The 23,822-nt window shown below is 32.7% G+C and overlaps 2 protein-coding genes across 5 annotated transcripts; one reads left to right on the forward strand and one right to left on the reverse strand.

Annotated features, from left to right (window-relative positions):
- Window positions 1–1,438: 1,438 nt before the first annotated feature.
- LOC131930232 (cilia- and flagella-associated protein 44) lies at window positions 1,439–23,358 on the forward strand. 4 transcript variants are annotated; one of them, XM_059286639.1, is made up of 40 exons: window positions 1,439–1,515; window positions 2,377–2,574; window positions 2,687–2,842; window positions 3,053–3,097; window positions 3,232–3,496; window positions 3,713–3,875; window positions 3,966–4,105; window positions 4,209–4,388; window positions 4,480–4,594; window positions 4,731–4,895; window positions 5,185–5,346; window positions 5,531–5,678; window positions 6,596–6,690; window positions 6,881–7,087; window positions 7,270–7,380; window positions 7,631–7,783; window positions 8,200–8,323; window positions 8,815–8,927; window positions 12,193–12,341; window positions 12,539–12,699; window positions 12,972–13,087; window positions 13,284–13,336; window positions 13,961–14,123; window positions 14,330–14,460; window positions 14,740–14,930; window positions 15,457–15,623; window positions 15,832–16,020; window positions 16,593–16,777; window positions 16,993–17,158; window positions 17,487–17,519; window positions 18,402–18,553; window positions 18,753–18,881; window positions 19,061–19,175; window positions 19,679–19,865; window positions 20,124–20,245; window positions 21,151–21,327; window positions 21,492–21,688; window positions 21,933–22,158; window positions 22,341–22,475; window positions 22,667–23,358. In XM_059286639.1, exons 1-40 carry the CDS (start codon window positions 1,467–1,469, stop codon window positions 22,865–22,867), a joined length of 5,934 nt encoding a protein of 1,977 aa, XP_059142622.1. In that variant the 5' UTR covers window positions 1,439–1,466; the 3' UTR covers window positions 22,868–23,358. The 4 variants fall into 4 exon arrangements, with proteins under 4 accessions (XP_059142622.1, XP_059142623.1, XP_059142626.1 ...); XM_059286640.1 differs by having other exon boundaries at window positions 18,432–18,553; XM_059286643.1 differs by lacking the exon at window positions 17,487–17,519 and having other exon boundaries at window positions 18,432–18,553.
- LOC131930233 (uncharacterized) lies at window positions 9,090–10,853 on the reverse strand. Its single transcript, XM_059286644.1, has 5 exons — window positions 10,688–10,853; window positions 10,459–10,545; window positions 10,160–10,244; window positions 9,441–9,602; window positions 9,090–9,302 (listed from the first exon to the last, which is right to left on the reverse strand). Exons 1-5 carry the CDS (start codon window positions 10,802–10,804, stop codon window positions 9,196–9,198), a joined length of 558 nt encoding a protein of 185 aa, XP_059142627.1. The 5' UTR covers window positions 10,805–10,853; the 3' UTR covers window positions 9,090–9,195.
- Window positions 23,359–23,822: the final 464 nt, after the last annotated feature.

Genomic DNA, 23,822 nt, shown 5'->3' on the forward strand with positions numbered 1-23,822 from the left:
AGATCTATTCTAGTAGAGATCTAAATAAAACAAGTTAATAAAAAGTCTAGTGACAATTTAAGCGCAATTTCCTTATGTTATCCTGTAATTTAAAAAAAATTTGTGACCGAATGAAAGGATATTTTTGAAAACTTTCTTCGGCAATATTGTTCTAAATTATGACAGGAATCGATTGGTAAATGTTTCAAGTCGCTAAGTGGTCTGGTTGCCGAGATATGGGCCAAAAACTGCATTTGTTCGAGGTTTTTTGGCTTTTCCGGGAAATCCAGGAAGGAATTCCGGGAATTTTTTTGGCCCACAATCATCCTCGGAACTTGCTTAACATATTTGCTTTTGGAACTAGTCCTCGATATTGCTTCGTTGAGGAGGAGATACGACTTAAAGACGACTTAAAGCTGCGGACACACATCCATCCAGAAATGAAGAGTTAATAATCGCAATTCCTGTAAGGAAATTGCGCTAAAAAGGCAAAATACAAAACAAATAAACCGGGAGTGATCTCCCCTAAACTTTCTCGAATATTCTTACATAAAATAACAGGGGATGGGAACTCGGGCTATAGACATGATTTTTAATCCATTTTAAATTTTAATTTAATTTTTAATCCATTTTAAATACTTATAGTTTTAAAAATAGAATAAAATCTCGTAGACAAATTAATTGCACAACAAGTGATCGCCAAATAAAAAAAGCGCATAATAGTGCGCAATATTATTAGTACTTTTAAAATTTACATTAGTTTTTTGAGAAATCGGAAGTAGCGTAAGTTAATACTTCCAGTCAACGGAAATTACTCAAAATTTAACAGAAGGTAGAGAATTAGATCTTTTACTTACATGTGAAATTTCATTTATCTATCTGAAATAGTACTCAAGTTATAGGCTTTTGAAAAATTCAAAGTAGGAAAAGTACCACTTCCGGTTATCGGAAATCGCTCAAAAGTTGATACGGATCTACGATTTTTATAAAATACTTATGTATGAAATTTCATCAACCTAGCTGTAACGGTACTCAAGTAATCGTGTTTACACACGGACAGACAGACAGACAGACACACAGACATACGGACAAGATTGCAAAATTATGTTTTTCCGTATCAGTGAGGTGTAAAACGATTTGTAAAAATCTCGATTTTTTTTTTTTGCACGATTACAAGACTTTCTCTATACTTCGTATATACGAGAAAGTAAAAAAGGGCCTAATTCATCAACCAAAATACAAAAATTCACATGTAAATGATCGTAACTTATCGTAGCTTATTTCTTTCTGGACAATCCCCGTCCCTGTCGTCCTTAAATGATTTATGTCGGAAAATCGTTTTTCTCGAGGAGGCAATGATTGAACTGAAAAGGGGATCAAACTTAACGAGCGATGGTCGAGGGCTTATTAAGGGAGTAGATTCCCCTGTTAAGTAGACATGCGCAAAACATTTGCATCCCTGGCAACAGCAAGCTAAAGTTAAAGACATGGAAGAACAGGGGGATCTAGCGGCTGCTACAGAAGCGAAGGATAAAGGTTATAAAATACAAATTTGACAAAAAGAAAATAGTAGTTCCGCATTTTTTTGCTTACGATTCTAAATAATTCTAATTTCTGCAGTTTTCCTTATTTAGTTTTCCAATTTAGTTGAATTCAGCAATGGTTGGACAACGTCACGAGTTTCACGAAAGTCGATAGACGAAAAAAAGACACAAGAAACTTTACTTTTTTTTTAAAAAGGGTCTTCTTTCACTATTCATTTTTGTTGTTGTCAATTTTGACTTCATAACAGATTTAAAAAATAAATAAAGAAGCTTAGTACCATTGTTAGACCTATAAAAATACAATTTAAAAAGTTGCAAATGCAGAGAACTTGAAAATAATTGAAAATATTTTAATTTGCATTTAATTTTTTTAAAGGCTACATTTATTTAACTACATTTCTATTTATTTACTTTATTTTCATCAATCCTAAATGATACCTGCTGTTTCACTATCACTTTAGCAAGACAAATATTGATTGGCTGTATTATTTTATTGGAACTCTGTGATTGATCTTCTGAAAACCTTACTTTGTGGTAATTTGTGCTGATTAAAATTCCTTTTAGGATCATTATTCATTGGGTACAGATCTCACGACGTCAGAACAAACTCTTCAGAAAATAGATGTTTTAGATTGTTAGTAGTATTGTAATCTCAAGTCTAGTTAAGGTTAGGCTTATGGTAGAACTACAGTTGGGTTTGGGATTGAATTAGCACTTTTTTTTAAGAACATTTAATAATTTATTTAAAGTAGACTATGGTCTAAATTTTACGAGGACCAATAACAGATGAAAACAGTTTTATAAACTGTGAAAATAGTCGGCTAGGTGTAATTTTTTTTTCTTATCTAACAAGCCCATGAAACAGAAAATGCAAAAATTCAAGAAGTTGAAGAACTTGGGCAAGAAAAAACACATGAAATTGAGGAAGCTTATGAAGTACATGATGAAGATGAAGAGTCTGGTAGACAAGAGACAACTAATAATGAAGAGTCTAAAGAAGGAAAAGATTCTGATACAACAGATGAGATAGCTCCACCTACAACAGATGACAGTTAGTAGCTTCTAATTTTATATATGTATCTCAACTCCAAATTATAGCAAATTTAAATAGATGTATTAAATATTTTAATTGTTGGATTCAATTGTTTTTAAACCTTCTCCAGATCATGTTCAAGAAACAGATCAAACAAATACAACTGAAGCAAACATAGAACATAATCAAGGTGAAGAAGATCAGTTGGGAAAACAAGAGACAGGACAGGAAGTAAATCTGGAAGAAAGTTTGCCAGTAGAAGAAGAGCCTTTTACTAAAGCAGATGGTAATATCTTCTTTTCAATTATATTTAAATATATTTATTTATATGAACTGGTTTCTGAGACATAAATAAAAACAACTACTGGGCTTTAGGCCTAAAGCGTGCCCGTAAGGACCAGAACTTGCTACTGTATGGCTGCTGTGTATTACATTATCTTCTAGATTTTTGTTTGTATGCATTATCATTATCTCATTGATATTAACAAAATTTCAGGTGAAGATAACATAGCTGATGGTTTTAATCAAGATGATGTTTTAGGTAAATTATTTAATTATAAATATGCAGATCTTTCAGTTGTTTTGTTAAAGAATTAAAGTAAATCTTAAGCTTCAAACAATAATTAATTTAAACTTGATGAAAGCATTAAACGTATGCATAATGATTTATTGCAGATACTCAGAAAGAGGCAAATGAGCCTGAAAGTGAAACAGAAAAGATAGAAAATGCAGATGAAGATGGTGTGGATGCTAAACAAGAAAATGAAGCTGAAAAAGTTCTAGAAGAATCAGAACAACTGGAAGATGAGTCAAATATAGCTGTAATGAAAGAAGAGGAAGACCTGATTCCTGCAGATTTTTATTACAATTTTGAAGAGTTGGAATCAAAGGCTGTTGTAGCTCAAGATTCTGGTATTCCTTTGAATATGTTGGAATTGAAGTAAGTCATTATATTGCTTTCATAACATTTATTAAAATTAAAACTCTACTGATTTCCTTTACTGTTCACTGAAAAAAATAAGTTTAGCATTTTTTCAAACTTATGACTATAGGAAGCTAAATCAGAGTAATATTTTTGACAAACATACTTGTATTAACATTTTGTTTAGTTTAATAATTATAAATAGAGATCACATTTTATTTTATATTCAAACAGACATTCATATGGTTATGACTGTAAGCGAAGAAACAACCTTCAACTTTTGGATGAAAATCATGTCATCTTTGCTGCAGGGAATTTGGTTCAGATTTTAAATTTAAAATCCAGAGAGCAGAGGTATCTTCGTTCAACTAGTGGCTGTGGTATTGGGGCGATTTGTGTAAGTTGTTTCTTTCACTTTCAAGCAGACAACATATTTACAAACCCTTAAACTACAAAAAGGAAAAAAAAATTTCTAAAAACTTTTTAGGTGCATCCAAGCCACAAGTTTTTTGCTGTAGGTGAAAAGGGGAGTGCACCCAACATCAACATCTTTGAGTACCCTTCTCTAAAGCTTTATCGTATTCTACGTGGAGGAACTGAAGAGTCATACGCATCCTTGGCATTCAGGTGATCATTCTTTGAGAATGCATCTCTAACTAAATAAGTTATTTTCACATGACAAATTTTTTTAAAGGCAAGCATTATATTCTTATTTTGATGGTGCCCACAGCCCAGATGGTGAGCTCCTGGCATCACAAGGTGGAGACCCAGACTTTATGTTAACTGTGTGGAACTGGAAACAAGAAAAGATAACCCTCAGAACCAAGTCATTTTCACAAGATGTGTTTAGAGTGTCCTTTGCTCCTGAGTTAGAAGGTCAACTGACCACAGCTGGTACTGGCCATATAAGGTGCAGATACTTGTATCAGACCAGCTCTTTGTATCCACATTACACCTGGTGCAAATATCTTTAATAAATTTAAAAAATGTTTTTAAACAAGGTTTTGGAAAATGGCTGATACCTTTACTGGTTTAAAGTTGCAAGGAGAACTGGGAAGGTTTGGCCGTACAGAAATCTCAGATATTGAAGGATATGTGGAGTTACCAGATGGAAAGGTATCAAATAATTTTTTAAAGAAACAAATGACAGATAATTAAAATAAGAAAACAACAAGATGGACCCATTTCTTAACTACATTGTATTTAAACCTAGTTAAAAAATGATGCTGAAAATGTCTATTTGCTGCTGTAGGTTCTCTCAGGTGCTGAATGGGGCAACATGTTGCTCTGGGAAGGTGGTCTTATTAAAGTAGAAATCACTTGCAGAGGTAAAAAGAATTGTCATCAGGGCCCAATTATGCAGATTTTACTTGATGAGGGCGAGCTAATGACCATTGGTGTGGATGGCTATATTAGAGTAAGTCCTTATTTCTTCTATCAATATTTGATAACAGCAAGGACATTTTAGTACTCATACATCATTAACTATTATTGAATTCACACTTACATTTATTTTAGAACTATCCATTACTTGTAACTTTGTGTAATTGCTCATAATTTTTCATTAGAAATAAATTATGAAATTTAAATGATAATGAAATTTGAAAAATTTACTCTTTTGACTTATGAAAATGATTATGAACTAAAGGGAAAGATTTAAAGTTACAGTTTACAATGTTTTTTTCATTGATTCCCCTTGTATAAAGGTTTGGGATTTTGAAGCCATTGATACAGCTGATGCAACAGATGATTCTGGTATTTTTGAAATGGATCCAATGAATGAGCTGAAAGTTGGCACAGATGCCCAGCTCTACTGTATTGTTAAATCTATTGATGAAGAGAATGAACCAACCATCTGGTATGCTCAGGTAAGATGCCTGTTCAGTCGTTACTTATTTATAAATAACTGCTTGTCAAGAAGTTATTATTCTGTCTGTACACTAATGGTGAAGTATGGAAACTGGACCTGCCCTTCCATATAGTAGTAACAGTTTGATAGTTTCACATTTTTATAAACAGCGTCTACAATGAGCATTTATTCCTTTGTGTCAGGATGCCAATGGTGGGATATGGAGGCTGGACTTGTCCTTCTCTCACACATCTCAAGCACCAGAGAAACTGTTCACATACCATGCAGGACCCATATCTGGCTGTGTTACTTCCCCTGTCTCACACATTGTTGTATCCACAGGCCTTGATAGTCAGTTGACAGTTTTGTATATTTTTTTGTTAGCAGTTTTTTTAAATTAGAGATTACATTGCTTTACAAACAGTTTTGTGCCATTTAATTTTATGTGAATTTATTTTTTCAAATATGGTTGAAAATAAAGTAATTAGTTCATCTTGTTATAACCCCAGAAACTGTGAGGGTGTATGATTACATTCAATTTGTTCTTGTTATACCCCCAGAAACTGTGAGGATCTATGATTACATTCAATTTGTTCTTGTTATAACCCCAGAAACTGTGAGGGTCTATGATTACATTCAATTTGTTCTTGTTATACCCCCAGAGAGGGTCTATGATTACATTCAATTTGTTCTTGTTATAACCCCAGAAACTGTGAGGGTCTATGATTACATTCAATTTGTTCTTGTTATACCCCCAGAAACTGTGAGGGTCTATGATTACATTCAATTTGTTCTTGTTATAACCCCAGAAACTGTGAGGGTCTATGATTACATTCAATTTGTTCTTGTTATACCCCCAGAAACTGTGAGGGTCTATGTTTACATTCAATTTGTTCTTGTTATAACCCCAGAAACTGTGAGGGTCTATGATTACATTCAATTTGTTCTTGTTATAACCCCAGAAACTGTGAGGGTCTATGATTACATTCAATTTGTTCTTGTTATACCCCCAGAAACTGTGAGGGTCTATGATTACATTCAATTTGTTCTTTTTATAACCCCAGAAACTGTGAGGGTCTATGATTACATTCAATTTGTTCTTGTTATACCCCCAGAAACTGTGAGGGTCTATGATTACATTCAATTTGTTCTTTTTATAACCCCAGAAACTGTGAGGGTCTATGATTACATTCAATTTGTTCTTGTTATACCCCCAGAAACTGTGAGGGTCTATGATTACATTCAATTTGTTCTTTTTATAACCCCAGAAACTGTGAGGGTCTATGATTACATTCAAATGAAACAGCTGGCAGAGACCAAGTTTACTTCTGGGGGAACAGCCATAGAATGGGTGCCTTTAACAGTAAGATTTTTTTAATGTGGGAACATAGGATAATAAAGCAATATATGATAGGTATATTTATGTATATTACAACATATTTTTTCTAAAAGATATATCACTGTTAAAAATCATTTATTAACTATAATGTGTATGAGTTAAAGAGCTGTGAATAAGAATGCTTGTCTAATAAAACTTATGCACCTGTGTACAGGTTGATTCAAAAGGAGGCTCTGTCATTGTGGGGTTTGAAGATGGTGTTGTCAGAGCTTTGAATGTGACCAGCAAACCAGAAGAAGACAATATTAGAAGGCCAGATAAGCAGGAAGCTGAAATCACACTTAAGCAAGCCTTTAAGCCACACAAGAACAGAGTAACTGCCCTTGCTTTTGATGGGAAAGGAGAAATTCTTGCCACTGGTGTAAGTTTGATTGAATAATTGTCCAAACACTTCATAAGATAATTTGGCATAACCTAAGTGATAGGATTAAATATTGATCACTTCAAAAGATGATTTGGCATAACCTAAGTGATTAAGTAATGATCATTGCTAGAGTTAAAAAACATTTTAAAAAGATGAAAAAGAAATGCTGTGTTGTTTAGGGAGCTGATGGGACTGTGTTCTTCCTGTATGTGAGTGAGGTCTATGACCCCATTGGCTTTATTAAAGTACCTGGGCCAGTGAGACAACTGAGCTGGACTCCAGAAAAATTTGTGAGTTCAATTTTTGCTGACATTTCATGTTTTAGCTCTTGTTGTTACTTTTTAAATAAAAGAATAATGAAGTTTTGAAAAACAGTTATGCACTTAAATATATTTTCTTTTACTGACTTTTTAAATACAGTTAAATACAACTTTCCATCACTTTTTAAGCCTTGAACTTGGCCTATATTACTTAATCATGAAGTAAAAAAAAGTATCTTGTGGCTTAGATTACAATGCTAATTTGAGCTTTAAATTCCAGAAAAAACAGGCATTGTTGGTTGTATGTGATGATGGAGTTGTTGTTGAAGTTGACTCTCCAGAACCTGGTAACTTTGACACATCTCATTCTTATGAAATTAGTGGACTCAACATGAGAACCTACACCTTCAAGAGCATTAAATCTTACTTAAGGGTAACTTTTTTGTTATGACTTTGTTTGCTGTTCTGTTGTCTTTGTTTAGTATGACTTTGTTTGCTGTTCTGTTGTCTTCTGTGTTTCACCTGATTTATAGGCAGCTGATGAACATATGAAGCTTAAAATATTTCTAGCTATTTCCTTTTTTTATTATCTTCATACCAGAAAAATGACCTAAATCTTTTTGACTGCATGTTTCCATTCTCATAGAGATTAAGTAAAATTTAATTTTGTGGTTGTGGGAGGTGCTAAAAGTAGGGCTAGAATTTCTGTATCAGCAGATAGTATATTTTTTTATTTTTTAAATTTGAATTCTTTCAAAAATGATTGAAAACAGCTAAAAAATGTTATTTCATCAAATTTAATTTGCATTTTTTAAATATTAAAAAATAAAATATTTGAAATTTGTGTAGCATGAAGAAGAACTTGAAAGAGAAAGAATAGCAGATGAAGAAAGGAAAAAGAAAGAACAAGAAGAAAGAAGGAAAAGAATAGAGAGAGGTTTAGAGACAGAATCAGATCATGGTGATGAAGAAGGTAATATGTGTTGGAGCTTGACAAAGATGTAGCCTCTAGAAAAGTTTGGCCAGATTTTTGATTTCCACTCACTCAGACATTACCTGGCTAGGCACAAGCACAGAGTGAGAGTTTTGAGACCCATTACACATGTTGTAACTCAGTCTAGTTGAGGGGATGGATCAAGGGGACACCACACACTTGTGGTCCAATTCTGAAGGAGTGGATGTTTTTTACCCATCCTATCCATTTGTATGTGGTTTAGGTAGTGATTTCACATCTCAAGATTGATGGCAATCCACATTTCTATGTGGTGGTAATGTTTGAAATGTAGCCTCTCCTAGCTAGGGTCTGGCAACCATCCACTTACTTGGTCCTACCTCTTGAAGGGCTGCACTGAGGTGAAGCTGTTGATGTATTTACTTTAGCCATTTAATTGAAGTATTTGTAGTCCACTTGATATAGATTTTTCATTATTCTAATGTATTTTTTTACTGTTCTTAAAAAAACAGTTCAAAAGCCCAAAACCCCACCAAAGGAGTGGCATCCATTTATTCCAAAAGACCCAAGTAAAATTTTACATGCAACTTATTCTGAAGAAGAGGGCAATTTCTGGCTCTCAATGGTGAGTACACTTTTATCTCCTAGTGATTGTCATGCACACAGTCAGTTTGATTAAAATAACAAATGTTTTCAAGTAAGTGTAGTCCCATATTAAACTATTTTATATTAAGAAATAACCATTCAAATACATTTGGTATTTGTAACAAATTCTTTAACAACGACAGTGCTTATTGTATTTTTATTAAAATTCAAAACATTACGCAAATAAAATAAAAAAACCAATAGCTTTGACAGACATATTGTGTGATATTAAAATCTCTTGCCCTGGTTTACACAATGACAGATGGTGGGCAGGGGTCTGGAATTTTGAAGCTATCTGGGTTGGATATGGTTGTATTGGGGTTGACGTAGAAGGTTGTAAATACATCTCCATTGCCTAAAGAAAATTACATCAAACAATAAAGAAGTGTTATTATATCACTTTCCAGGCTTTACATTTTATCTAATTGTATCACTTCTATCAGCTTAGTCAGTGAAACATGTGCATAAAAACGAGGTCAATAGATTTACTTACTGTCAACAAACTTTGACAGAACAGGGTAGCTTGGCTGGTTGGGCTGCTTGCTGAAGGCTAGCCTTAAAGTGCCTCCACTGTATGGATTGATGAACCAAGCTTCGGCTTGTAGCCTCTCAGGTCCAAATCCAATATAAATGTTGTCCTCAAGTTGGGCAGTTGCTGTCAGAAAAATAGTGCGTTATTTAATATATGTTTATTTATAAAGAATTTAACTCTTTTTAATTTCTAGTTTAAAAATATTTTAAAAATAGATTTTAGGAACTAAATAAAAGAAGTGGCTTAGGGCTACAGCCCAATATAATTATAAACTAAACAGCTTAAACTCAGGACTACAGCCTATATATATATTTATAAACTAAATAGCAAAAACTTAGGGCTACAACCAGGGGCGTAGCGAGGGGGGGGGGGGTGGGGGTGCGGACCGCACCTGGTGACACCATTTAGGGGGGTAACACCAAGGCAAAAAATAGTAAATATATATAGAGAAAAACTCGAGGGGGGGGGGGTGCAAATCGAAAACTTGAGGGGGGGGGGGGAGCAAATAGAAAATTTGAAAGTTTGTCCCTGGGAAGGGTCTCTATGCCTCTGGGGGGGGGGGGGGTGACACCATTAAGTGCCGCACCGGTTGACACCCAACCTCACTGCGCCACTGGCTACAACCAATATCTATTTATGAACAAATGGTATCAGCTTAGTAGGGCTACAGCCCACATTACCAGGTAAGCACTGTGGGTACAGAGCAGATAAAGGAGCATCATAGGACTGACAATTTCCTGTGGCATCTATCACATAGCTCTTTGACTGTTAGAAAAGGAGAATAAAAAAGTAGCTGCTATTAAAAGTTTTAAAGTGACAGGGAATTTTTAATGAGTCTATTTGTTCAGCACACATTCAATTTAATGGGGATTAAAATGTTTTTTTTTGCAAAAAAAAATAAAAAATTACTCAAATAAAAAAAAAACTGCAGTTCAACAGTGTGTGAGAAATACTTTAAAATGATAAATACTCAGCCTACATTAGCAATATCATCAACAACTGTTCTGTTTGGTGAAACACTTGAAAGTAGCTTCTTTGTGAAGTCTATTGAAACAACTGCTATTTGCTAGGAAAAGAAAATTAAAATCATTTATATAATTTTAAAAGATTTTACTGTAAGCCTACATGGTTAATAATTTAAAAAAAAAAAAAATCTAGTAGAATCAGTATCCACGTTAACATCAAGAAGTTCTGAAGTTTATACTTACATCTGTCACTAAATCAACTGTTATGAATTCAATAGTGTCAGGCATGCAGACCTTAGTAGGGTCTGCCTGACTGAGAACTAAAGGAAGAAATGCTAGTGCTAGAACTGAGGCCAACATGATTGCAACTAGAGACTAGCCAAACACACACAATATGAACTATGCTCACTCTATTTATATAATTGTGTTGTGAAACTCTAGACCTAGTTTACATTTTTCTTATCAGTAGATAATTTTGTCACTCCCAGTGCAACTTTTAAAGTATTTAAATTTTATGACATTTTTTTTAAAGTCATGAGAAAATTGGCATATGTTTAGATGAATTTAAAAAACATACATAAAAAATATGTTTCTTCAGAACAAAAAAAAACTGAATATAACATACTAAGTAATATTTTGAAAAAATCTTTTGTATAAAAAAGATACATTTGATTTTGTAGATTATATCTATAATTTACTAAATCAAATGTATCTAAAACTAATATCAAATGTTTTATTTTGTATTCTATACTTGATTTTCTTTTCACAACCCACAAAGCTAGAGAGCCTTTGAGCATTCAGCAAGATTTTCATATTTTCTAAATTGACAAAAGTTTTTTTTGCGGGTTGTTTTTGTGTCTTCTCTGTGCACACACATATGTAATATTGTACATAACTTTATGTGGAAGTTAAGTTCTCCACTTTAACCTCAATGTTCTTGATGAACTGAAGCATTAGTTTTTGAACTTTCTGACTTGTGTTTTTCCCATTACCAGCTGTTTTATCTTTAGAGGTGACTATGTTGGTTGATTGTAAACTAGGTCACGATTTCTAGACTAGAAAAAAACAAATAAAGTTTAGCAAACACGTGATGGTTTTATTTTTTCTTTCTAAAAATCTATTTCATACGCCTATGCGTCTTTAAAAAAAGAATTTTGTAGTGAAATGATTTTGAAATTTTTAATAGTTGTAGCTTGCAACACATGTTTAATAAAATTATTAAAATGTAGATTCTATATTAGCTTATACTGGTTTTAAAATCACAATCCATTAATAAATAGTAATGAAAGTCATTTAATGAAGAAGGTAAATATAACCTACTTGCTTGATACAGATTCAGTAGTCAAATACTCAAGCCTGAAATTTTTTAGGCTGTTCATGCAAGTCAGTATACAACATCATACGTGACTTCTAGGAATATTTTTGATATGGTTGGCTCAATACCATTTTGATCATTTTGAATGCATTTTTCACAGTACTTAAAAATTATTATAAAGTTGAATTTTCAGGGGCCAACACTTACCCTTTTGTTTTAAACTAAGTTCTAATTATAAACTGCCATCAAAACCTCCTTATTTATAAATGTTTTGTGTCTAATTATAAACTGCCATCAAAATATCCTTATTCATAAATGTTTTGTGTCTAATTATAAACTGCCATCAAAATCTCCTTATTCGTAAATGTTTTGTGTCTAATTATAAATTGCCATCTAAATCTCCTTATTTATAAATGTTTTGTCTCTTGTGTAGGGAGACTTTGATGCTGGTTACCTGTATGAATGTAGATTTTTACCTGAAGAGGAGAAAGCTTTGATGATGCCAGACAATATAGACAAGCCTTTAAGGGCAATTCCAGTGTCTGAATCTAGTGACATTCCAATAGAAGTCATACAATTTAGGTAAATATTGTGTACACAATTACTTAGATGTTTTAATTTCGTCTTGTTTAAATACAATTTATATTTTGTAATTTAATGTAATCTCTTTTTTTTTCTTAATTTGAAAAAAAAATGTTTTCATTTATCTTTACATTAAACAATTAGGCAATAAAATGTGTTAACAATGAGCAAGTTTTGGATTGTTTCTGTTTTGGTAGCAACTCTGGTCAGTCAGTTGTTTTTGGCATGGCTAATGGTCAGTTGAGAGTCCAGCAGCTGAATGAGCCCAATGATCTCTCTGAACTTGGCCCCCAGTGGACTTTAAGCATGCATGATAACAGCTATGGCAAAGTTACATCGGTTGTATCCAGTTTTGATGGTATGTCAGTTCAACAATTTTATCTCACACAAGAACATTAACTCATCCATGTAGTTTTGGTCAGTTCATCCATGTTCTCTCACACAACATCAACTCATCTATAAAGTTAATATCAGGATCTGTATTAATTTTTTTGTGTGCTTTGTATCAGGTTAGCTAAATGACCCCTCCCCCCTTACAGTACCTATAGCTCATGTCTTGATATACCCATGATAAAACAAATATCACTAAAAATGTCAAATTATATAGTGTTAGATGCATTGTGTGTTTAGGTACCATGGTGTTAACAAGTGGAGCGGATGGAAATTTTTTCCAGTTTTCTTTCATGACCCAGGAGGAACTTGAAGAAAAGATCAAAGAAAATAAAGCTAAACTTCCTTCAGCAAGGGTACTGTGGTCTCTATATGTCTGTACTGTCCTCTGAAGAGTCTGTAAATAATGACACAATATTTTCTATCATTTGCTGGTGCAAAGTATTTTTTCTGTGGTTTACATATTTTTATAGAAAAAGTTAATACATTGTTTTAAAATAAATAAATAAATAGGAGAAACCTTTTAATAACTTTATTTTCTTTCTGTTTCAGTATATTGAGCAACAGAAGCTTATTGATGACATTGAAGATCCAAATGCTTACAGGTTAGTATTTGATGATGTTTGGAGTTACAAAGGAGAGGGCAGGGAAATGACCTCTACTTATATGTTCAATGAACATAATCTTGTTCTTCTTCTCCGTTCTTAATTTTAGTGTTGGAAGGGATCCCCCCCAACTGGGAAACATAATGAATCTCTTTAAGAAATATTTAATGAATCTCTTCAGTAAATATTATAATAAATCTCTTCGGGGAATATTGTACTGAATCTCTTCAAGAAAAATTTAATGAATCTCTTCAAGAAATATTTAATGAATCTCATATAAACATTGTTTTAATAAATCAAGGTGAAATCTTGCTGCATGGCTCCTGGAAAGCTTTATCTTCTAAAAATAGATTAACATCTAGGTTGGGTGGACTCTGGGTGTACATTTAACTTCTAGAACTTCTAATCTGGATGTAATTTAAGAATCATATTCTCAAACACTATTTCATTATAAGATATTTAGTCTGTATTTTTAGTTTTGCACTGGTATTAACTATGAGTAAAGTATATAGTTTTGTTTTGGTTTTGATATGTATTTTTACAGTTCTCAATTTTAAAAATGTTGTTTGTTTAAATGCTAAACATTTTTTGTCGTTAGGCTAAACTTTAAAAATTCTTTCACAGCATTGAAGATGCAAAACAAAAATCTGAGTACGACAAAAGAATGAAAGAAGCTGAACATAAGAAAAAAGAAGTGAAGAAAAAAATCAACCAACTGAGGCGCCAATTCAGAACAATAATTGAACAAAACGAGAACTTACCTAAACATCTTCAACTCAATCGCATGGTAACTTTATAAGAATCATCTTTATGTTACCTCTAAACCTTTGTATATAGTCCTGCATGCACATTTAAAAAATGTTACAAAACTAATTTTAAAGGAGATAAACTTCGTTATTTACTAAAGTAGTTTAAATATATCTAAAACTACATAGCCTTTAAATTAATTTATATGCGACTTTTAAAAAAAAATGGTCTTATACTTCTAATCAGGAATTTGAAATGGATAAAGAAATTAAACAAGAATTGGAACAAAGAACTCTTGAAAAGATTGACACTGTTAAAAAGGAGATGGCTTGGGAATCTGAAAAGCTTAGAATATCATTGGAGAAACTTAGAAAAAGGTATGAAATTTTATTCATTACCAATGTCTGTCCAATGCTCATTCCCAGCTTTGCAAATTTATTAATAGGCCTGAAAAAAAAACAGGAGACATTTCTTTCAACCTTAATCAAATAAGATTACAGAAGTCAAAATACAGATTTAAACAATTGTATATGTTTTAATTGTAAACATTTAGTCATTTATTTATATAAGCTGATAGGTCTAAGTTGTAAGCAATAAATAATTCAAAGTATTAAACAAGTGATTTGCATATCATAAAATTTTCTCAATGATTCCAGATTCAAAGACTGTGTAGAATGTGAGAGGATTGTTGTCAAAGCTTTCACAACACAACATGAAGTTACAAGCTTTAGAGCTTCCAAGCTTTCTGAAGATTTTTACCAAATTAAAGCTGAATTTGAACGCAAGAAAACAAAGATGTCTACTAAAGATGATTTGAAAGTAGATGCTTCTTCAAATGAAGCTGACAGTAAGTATATTTTTATATCACTTACATTATCAATTACAACATTACAACTTTTCAAATGAACAATTGTATCAACTTTTTCATTTCTGGTTCATTTGTGATTCTGGGCTAGTCTTAAGTCACTTAAAATGTTGATCTTAAATGTTAAAAATAACTATTTATGTATAGTACAATAGATAGTTAGTTTCAGAAATATGATCCCTAATAAGTTGCGTTGTAATTGTCATTATAGTAATAATTTTATTTAAATTTAAGTTGTTCACTTCAAAAATATATTTTCAACAATTTTGACATTTAGAAACTTTGTGCATAAATGAAACTGCAATAAGAAATAAGTAGAATATACCTTCTCCTTTGCCTCCACATATTTCCAGCTTTAAAGTGTCTAAATATTGGTTAAGGGTACAAAAATTCTAATACACATTAAAACATATATTTACATATTGCTTGCTCAAACTCATATGTAAAGTCATTTTTAAATTTATTCTTGACGAAGTTCTTGTAATATCAAAATATGAAACTTTATTAGATAAAACTGATGTTACCGATGGTGAAAAAACAAGTGAAGAGGATGCTGGGGGAGGTAAAGGTGTCACTACTGCTACAAACATGAAAGGCAATCTGGGAGACAGGATAACTAATGCACTGCAGAAAGTTGAAGAGAAAAAGAGAAAGAGAGCGTTGCGCAGAGCACAGGTTTGTCTGCTGCTTTTGTGTTTGATTTAAAAAGTAGCCTTTTGTTTTTTATGTCTTTAATTTAATAATTACCTATTAATACCTATTCATGTGAATTGGTTTTAATCCAAGTAATACATAATATAACATAATGGTTATATTTTAACCAAAGAGTTTTCTATTCTTTAATTTTTAAAAATTAAATTGAACTTGTTGTGGCCATGTTTAGTGGGAAGAACTGTATTCAAGTAAACCAGATGATGACTGTGAAGACCCCAATGATGTGGCTGCTATCAAAGAGGCCCAAGAGAATATGGGAGACTTCAAGTTGAAAACTGCTGCTGACTATGTTGTACCTGATCATCTAAGAATGAATGTGGAGAAGGCTCAGTGGAGACTTCTCACTATAAAAGATTTGGTTTGTTTTTTTCTATCCATACAGTGCACTGTTTTGGTCAATTTCATTTCTTTATTTGTTCTAGCTTTAGTCAAACTCAAGCAACATCCAATAATATTAAGATGAAGTATTATAATCAATAATAATTTCTTTGAATATCTTTTTGCTCCGTTTAGTTGTGGATAGCAGAACTAAATGTTAAAGTTGCTAAAATGCTTTTATCTTAAAGAACTATTATTCATTGTTGTTGATAATTGAGTTATTTTTAATTATAAAAGTAAAAAAAAGTAAAGTTTCCTTTTCAAACCTGACGGTCTATGGGGCAAGTGAAGTAGAGTTCACTTGTTTCTGTGACCTCGGCATATGAAGAGATAGTGTGGTCAGCACTATGCCCAGCCGCCTTTACTTTCCCTAACGTGAGTTAGGTACCCATAAGAGTTGAGTGGACTCAGGGACGGTCTGCTGACTTGAACCCGGATTCGAACTCGAGACTTATGGGTTAGCAGTCCAGCTCTCTACAGCTAGACCACTCCATCCCCATTTTTTAATTATACGTAATTTTGATTATAAATTAAAAAAATACTTTGTTTTAGATTCATGATTACAAATATGAATTCAACCAAAAACTTCTGGCATTAAGAGACAGCAAAATTCAAGTTATTAATGAAGTGAAAGAAATTGTAGAGAAGCTGAAAGAGATTCAGTCCAAGCTGGATCCTGAACGCCTTGTTCCTATTCCACCTATTCCAGAGCTGACACTGGAAGAGATGCCAGAAAGGTGAGGAGGGAAACAGGAAATTAAATAGGTCAACCTAAAATGTAGTAAAAACCTTAATTATGAACTAGTGAACCAAAGTTTAAGTTACTACTTTATCAAGCAAATATGTGAGATAAGTAGTTTCTGTGGTTTATCTGTATCAGGAATGTATCTGCTTGTCTGTCTGTCTGTCTCATCTATACAATTGGTAAAGCTGTAGAAAATCTTTTCTTCAGAGTTATGGAGTACACTAAAGAGAGCTTAAAGAAGTTTAAAATAGAATATGACATCAGACAAAAACAAGCTAAGACAGATGGAGGACAGGCAGGGTCAGGCGGAGGCTTTGGATTTGGTTTTGGTGGTGGAGGTGGATCAACCGCTGCTCCTGCACTAGAAAAGCAGGTAATATGTCTGAAGCTTGTTTTGAAAAGGTCATGACCTTGATTGGATTTTATTTTTAGCTAAAATAAACCAATGATTTATTTCTCTTCTTCTGCTAAATTTTTGGTGAAAAAAAATATAGAACCAAAAATAATCTTTATCAGACTCTCTGTGATTACTAGAATTTTTGTAAAACAAAAATAATTTTAGTATTCATTTTTATATTCATATATACATGCAGCTCTGGTGTTTTAATAAAAAACATTAAAATCTCTACAACTGCCAACAGGTCATACATTTGCTGTTTTATTTCATTATGACAATGTATTATTTCACATCCCAATTTCAGATGAGTGAAGATTCTGTTTCTGATGAAACAAATGTAAGATAGTGTTTAGATAATGCCAGTGTAAACAAGTAAACACTTACTGTTGGCTAGTCCTATAAGTGCTTTGTTATTTTCTTTACAAGATGCATTATGTTTCCTTGTGTAACCTGTCTGCTTCTACAGATATGCTTTGACAGATTTATTTAATGACATACAATAACCATATGTTTCTAATGTTATGATTAAAGCAAAAATTTATTATCAAACCTAGACTGGTGAAAAAAATACATTACACTGGTATTATTTTTCATACCAAGACAGCAACCTGAACAATTAATGTGTAAGATTTCAATCACAGGCAAACATTTTGTGATCTTTATGAATTCTGTTTTTCTTGTTCTATAATTAATTCACGGTTTTAAACATTAGCTTATGTATTACAAATGAAATGCTTGAAAACTGAAGAAGTATTCAGGGCATTTAAATAAAGAAACCCCTACAAAAAAAAGCTAGGTCCAAGAGTCTTTGTCAGAATAAAAGTAAAAAATACTTCTGTGGTTTTCATTATGTATTTAAATATTTCAACCTCCATGTAACCTCTACTATCCTATTGCATTATTCTAATCAAACCAGTATTTTAAAAAGTAACAACAGTTTAAGACAACGTTAAGCTCTTTGTACAAATTACAGCCACTGTAAATTATTTTTATCAGATAGACACTGTAATATACTGAAAAGATGGATACTAAAATCTACCTTAAAATGAGACAGGTACTGAAACCTGTTACACAGACAGTTACTAAAAACCTTACTAACAATTAAACACCTTAATAAAAAGACAATCATTATTTAAACCCACTTTAAATATTTGTAAGCTTCTGTCATAGCCTACTTGAAGTTTACTTACAAATATATATATATATATATATATTTTAGCAAACAGCAGCATCAACTCTTTCCAAGCAGACTTCTAAAATTAGCACTGGGGAGAAAGAAGAAAAGAAAGAAGTGGAAGTGAGTGAAGAAATAGCAGAAGATGACACAGTCTCACCTTTAGAGAAACAAATTCATCAAATTGAACAGATCAGGTTACACATTTTTTGCTATTCTTATTAAAAGGTTTCAGATGATATTTCTGTTAAGATTACCAATTTGATATAATTCTGACTATTTAATTTGTTTCTCTTTTCCTGAATTTTGAAGAAGAGAGAATCCAAATAAAACTTTTTTGAAATAGCTTTATAAGTATATTGAATATCTTGTTTTAGTATGAGCTTTAATTTCTAGGCTGACCTATGAACAAAATCAATTGTTACAACACATCCAGAATTTGTTTATAAAGTTTGATGCTGAATTGAGGTTGCTCAGACATGACAAATTTAAGCTGGACATTGTAATGATGGATGCTGATTTGAGGTAATGTAATTATCATCAATACAAAACAATTTACAGTATGTTAAAGAATTAGAAAATATAATTTAGCATAGACAATTGTAATTTATAATGTGCAAGATTTTGGTTAAATTTGTCAATTTATACCCTGCTCCCCATACTTAGTTTATTAACTTATTTTTCATTTTTCCCTTTTTCCCTAGACAAGTAACTCTGTTTGAAGAGTTAGTTTTGTTGAAGGAATATGAGAAAAGGGAAGATGTTCTTGCTGAAAAAGTGGTTGGCAAGCAAAATGAAAAATCAGACATGCAAGCCAAGGTAAAGCTTTGACCTAAATGTGTCCAGACACAAAAAATACTCATTTAATCTAAGTATCTTATTGCCAGGAAGTGTTCTAGAAGGTTGGCCATATCAGATGAGAGTAGACCTACTCTTACAAATGTACACAAATTTAACGCACCATGTAGCTTTTTAACAGGGGAGTTAGAGTAAGTAAACTTTATACCCTGGATTTCATGTTAAAGTTCCCTTTTCAAACCTGTCTGTCCATGGGGTAAGTGAAGTAGAGTTCAGCTGTTTCTATGACCCTGGCATATGAGGAGATAGTGTGGCCAGCACTGCCTGGTCACCTTTACTTTGCCTAATGTGAGTCCTGTACCCATTACAGCTGGGTTGACGCAGGGACAATCTTCTGACTTGAACTCAAACTCAAGACTTCCAGGTTAGCAGTCTTATCTCTACTGCTAAGCCATGCTGTTCCATAAATTTCCTAAGTTTATCATTAAACTAATGAGATTCTGTTCTTTTAAATTTTGTAACAGATGCTTGAAGTTCAGAGTAAAATAGACTTGAAAAAAAAAGACATTGACAAACTTTTGGATAAAGAGAAAGCTTTGATGGGAACATTTACACAGTCTCTAGGAGAAAACAACAAATTTGCTGAATATTTGACCAAAGTTTTTAAAAAGAAAGTGAAAAGAACAAAAAAGAAAGCAAACGATGGAGGGGGTAGGTCAACATATTTTTTATTTGTCAAAGGCAACAAAACTCATTATCTTTAATGATTCCATTTCAATTATATTAAAGATATCAATTTCTCATATTATATTATGAAATAAAACAAAATTATTGACAAAACAGACATGTTTTAAAGCCATGGCTTAATTAAAACAATGTAAATTTAAAGTTAAAATTTGAGTGCTTGTCTTTTAAAACTATTTAAAATCAGCACATGCATTGCGGTTTAACTGTTTTTCTGTGCTGTAGACTCTGAAGAAGACTCAGATGATGACTCTGATGATGAATCCGAATGGGAGGAGAGCGATGAGGAATCAGAATCAGAGGCGGGAGGTTATGACCTGGATGTTTGTCCCCCTGGATGTGATCAGGTGCGTTTTAAATCAAGGGGTTCAGTCCAGTATGTACTGTTTACATTGGTGTGATCAGGTCAGTTTTAAATCAAGGGGTTCAGTCCAGTATGTACTTTTTACACCGGTTTTAAATCAAGGGAAAAATCCAGTATGTACTGTTTACACTGGTGTGATCAGGTCAGTTTTAAATCAAGGGGTTCAGTCTAGTATGTACTTTTTACACTGGTGTGATCAGGTCAGTTTTAAATCAAGGGGTTCAGTCCAGTATGTACTTTTTACACTGGTGTGATCAGGTCAGTTTTAAATCAAGGGGTTCAGTCCAGTATGTACTTTTTACACTGGTGTGATCAGGTCAGTTTTAAATCAAGGGGTTCAGTCCAGTATGTACTTTTTACACTGGTGTGATCAGGTCAGTTTTAAATCAAGGGGTTCAGTCCAGTATGTACTTTTTACACTGGTGTGATCAGGTCAGTTTTAAATCAAGGGGTTCAGTCCAGTATGTACTGTTTACACTGGTGTGATCAGGTCAGTTTTAAATCAAGGGGTTCAGTCCAGTATGTACTGTTTACACTGGTTTTAAATCAAGGGGAACAATCCAGTATGTACTGTTTACACTGGTGTGATCAGGTCAGTTTTAAATCAAGGGGTTCAGTCCAGTATGTACTGTTTACACTGGTTTTAAATCAAGGGGAACAATCCAGTATGTACTGTTTACACTGGTGTGATCAGGTCAGTTTTAAATCAAGGGGTTCAGTCCAGTATGTACTGTTTACACTGGTGTGATCAGGTCAGTTTTAAATCAAGGGGTTCAGTCCAGTATGTACTGTTTACACTGGTGTTTATTCCAGACACAATAGAAAGAGAAGTTAAATACGTTTTATACAGCTTTATTTAATGAATGAATGAATAATTTGACCATTCAGAAACTGTATGATGACACGTGCATGCTGCGAGAGAAAAGATTGGACCTAGAGGAGCTACTGACTGATGAGAAGAAGAACCAGGATGTCCAGAAGAAAGAACTCGACAGTTTGCAGAAGAAGGCCAAAATCATTGATTCACAGTTAAAGACAGCCCAGGATGACCTTGAAGACTTCCAAGTAAACTCTGACCTCTATTTTATTTTAAACATTCACTTATCCATATAAACATACACATACAATTTTAAATGTTTCAGCTTCAACTTATGGCCATAATAAAGCAACCATATAGTTTACTTGATTGTAGTGAGTGAATATACTAAGCCTTATCTGTCCTTTTGTAGCTAGAGAAACAAAGAAAACTGAATGAACTGATTGTAGTCGCCACACTAAGATTTCATCAGATCCAGCACATAGTCAACGATGTATTCCCTCATGATTTGAATCCCACATTAGTTTTTGAATCAGAAAGACTTGTCAAACTGCAGCACAGAATCAAAGAGCTGGAACATGAAAAACTCTTACAAAAAAGACACATGAGGTAGGCCTAGGGGTTTTAGGTGGAGCTGTACTACAGTAGTGAGGTTTTCATTTTTACATAACACTTAAAACTAGCTGAGAGGTAAAGCACTTGACTGCTAACTTGAAAAAAATGATGTCTGAAAGGATACTTAAAGACTGCACTTCTCCAGTTAGAAACACAAGATGTCATGAAAAGTGCTGAGATTTACAGTAAATATAACATTTGTTATGTGTGATAAAAATACTTTTTGTTTGATAAACAGAGAATCTCGAAAACAGCATGTCCAGCTTATCAAGGACAGGAAAACTTTTGATGCTAAAATTTCTGAGATGGAGGAGACGTGTGCCAAACTGATGCTGGATAAGTTTGGTCAGGTTGTGGACCTAGAGAAGATAGAGACTGTTACGGTTAATCGCACAATTGAAGAACTGAAAGAAAAGCTTCGACTAACTGAAAATGACTGTGCTAATGATGTCAAACAGTTTGATGTTAGTAGACCCATTGATTTTTTCATATCATTTTAATTTTATTAATTAACATTATCTTTTCTGTTGTTACAGGAACACAATTTTCCTAAATTAATTTTAAAACAATAGATTATTTTAATCTCTTTTGCAAATCAACCAAAGAAATTCAGTACAATTTAAATGTTAATTGTAAAAAAATGCAGAAGGAGATAGAAAACCACAAAGAGAAGGTAACTGCCATGATCCAAGACAACACAAAGAGACTGACTCAGCTAGCCATGTTACTCACAGAACAGAACCAGTACACCAGCACTCTAGATAACAGGCAGAAAAAAGTGGTTGGTAGTCGTTTCTTGTTAGCTCAATTGTAACAAAATTTATCTTCATTGTAACTTTACCTTTGTTTAGTAGTTTGTAATTAGTTTTTAAAATGTATGTTTTGCTCTGTTATCAGATTTATGAACCAGTTGAAACTTGATATTCACGTCAGCTACTCCCACAGTAAAACATGATTTTGTTTATTTCTCAGAGTGCGGAATTTGTTGGTCAACGTAAATCAGATATCCGTGAAAAACAACGTTTAATTCAACTGATTCAGCTTCAAGCCCAAGAAGTTGATGCCCTTAAAGAAGAAATTCTATTACTGTCACGTAAGGGTGGTCATATTTTACCACCAACACATCCACCATTATCACAAAATGTCTCCACTACTGCAGCACCAAAAACTTAACTGCCTTTTTTTCCTTCATATTTATTGGAAATTTATGTCTCTACTATGAAAATGAGTTTAGTTTATGTAGGGATCTTTTGAATCACTTACTTTATACTACATTTTTGTAAAAATGTTTCTTATAGGAATTGAAATTTGTTTGTGTAAAGATTTCCTTAATTTTTTATGTCTAGTATTGCTATGAGTAAAAATACCTTTTCACGTTATACTTTAAAAGCAACAAGTATGTGTCATCTATCCATTGGGTAATTTAATATTTATAATTATTATAAATAATAATTATGAGACTTAAAAAAAAATGATTTGTCATCATATTGTCCTGTAAATGCTTTGCATGCTATATCTTTTTTTGTTATATTGTTTAAGAAACTTTCATTAAAATAGTTTTCTTACTCTTTATTTTGATAAAAAAAATTCTCAGATTTAGATTATGTGTAAATTAAACTACATGAAAAAAAGCCATTATCTTTGTACTATTCAAAGTTCTTTACTTTAAACTGTGATTGGAAGAATAAAACAATACAATAAAACAAATGTTCTGCTTATGAGTATCTGAATTGTGTGAGTTAAGCAATATATATATTTGGTTAAACAATAATATATTATAATAAGCTTGATCAGTATGTTTAATGTTAAGAAATTAACATTTTAAATTAATCAAATGGTTTCGAAGCTAAGGGGAAGTAACCAAATTAAATCTCGATAGATTACTATAAGTATATTCAATAACAGAAGGGTAGATAACTAGATAGACTGCTATAAACACTATCAACCAACGTGTCTGACGGTCTGTGGTTCACGCCGAATGTTTACCATCGCGAAGACGGTCGATCTCTAATGAAGGCAATTAGGGGCAGGTAATGTTTTTTTAAAAAACTATTTAAAACTAAGGGGAGGTAAAAATAATAATAAGAACTTGCTGTCGTCTGTAAAATATGGTCACGGTTGCTTTTAC

The sequence above is a fragment of the Physella acuta genome, unplaced genomic scaffold (genome assembly GCF_028476545.2).
Source record: "Physella acuta isolate Inbredline_101_S28 unplaced genomic scaffold, ASM2847654v3 ptg001743l, whole genome shotgun sequence".
Classification (NCBI taxonomy): Eukaryota; Metazoa; Mollusca; class Gastropoda; family Physidae; genus Physella; species Physella acuta.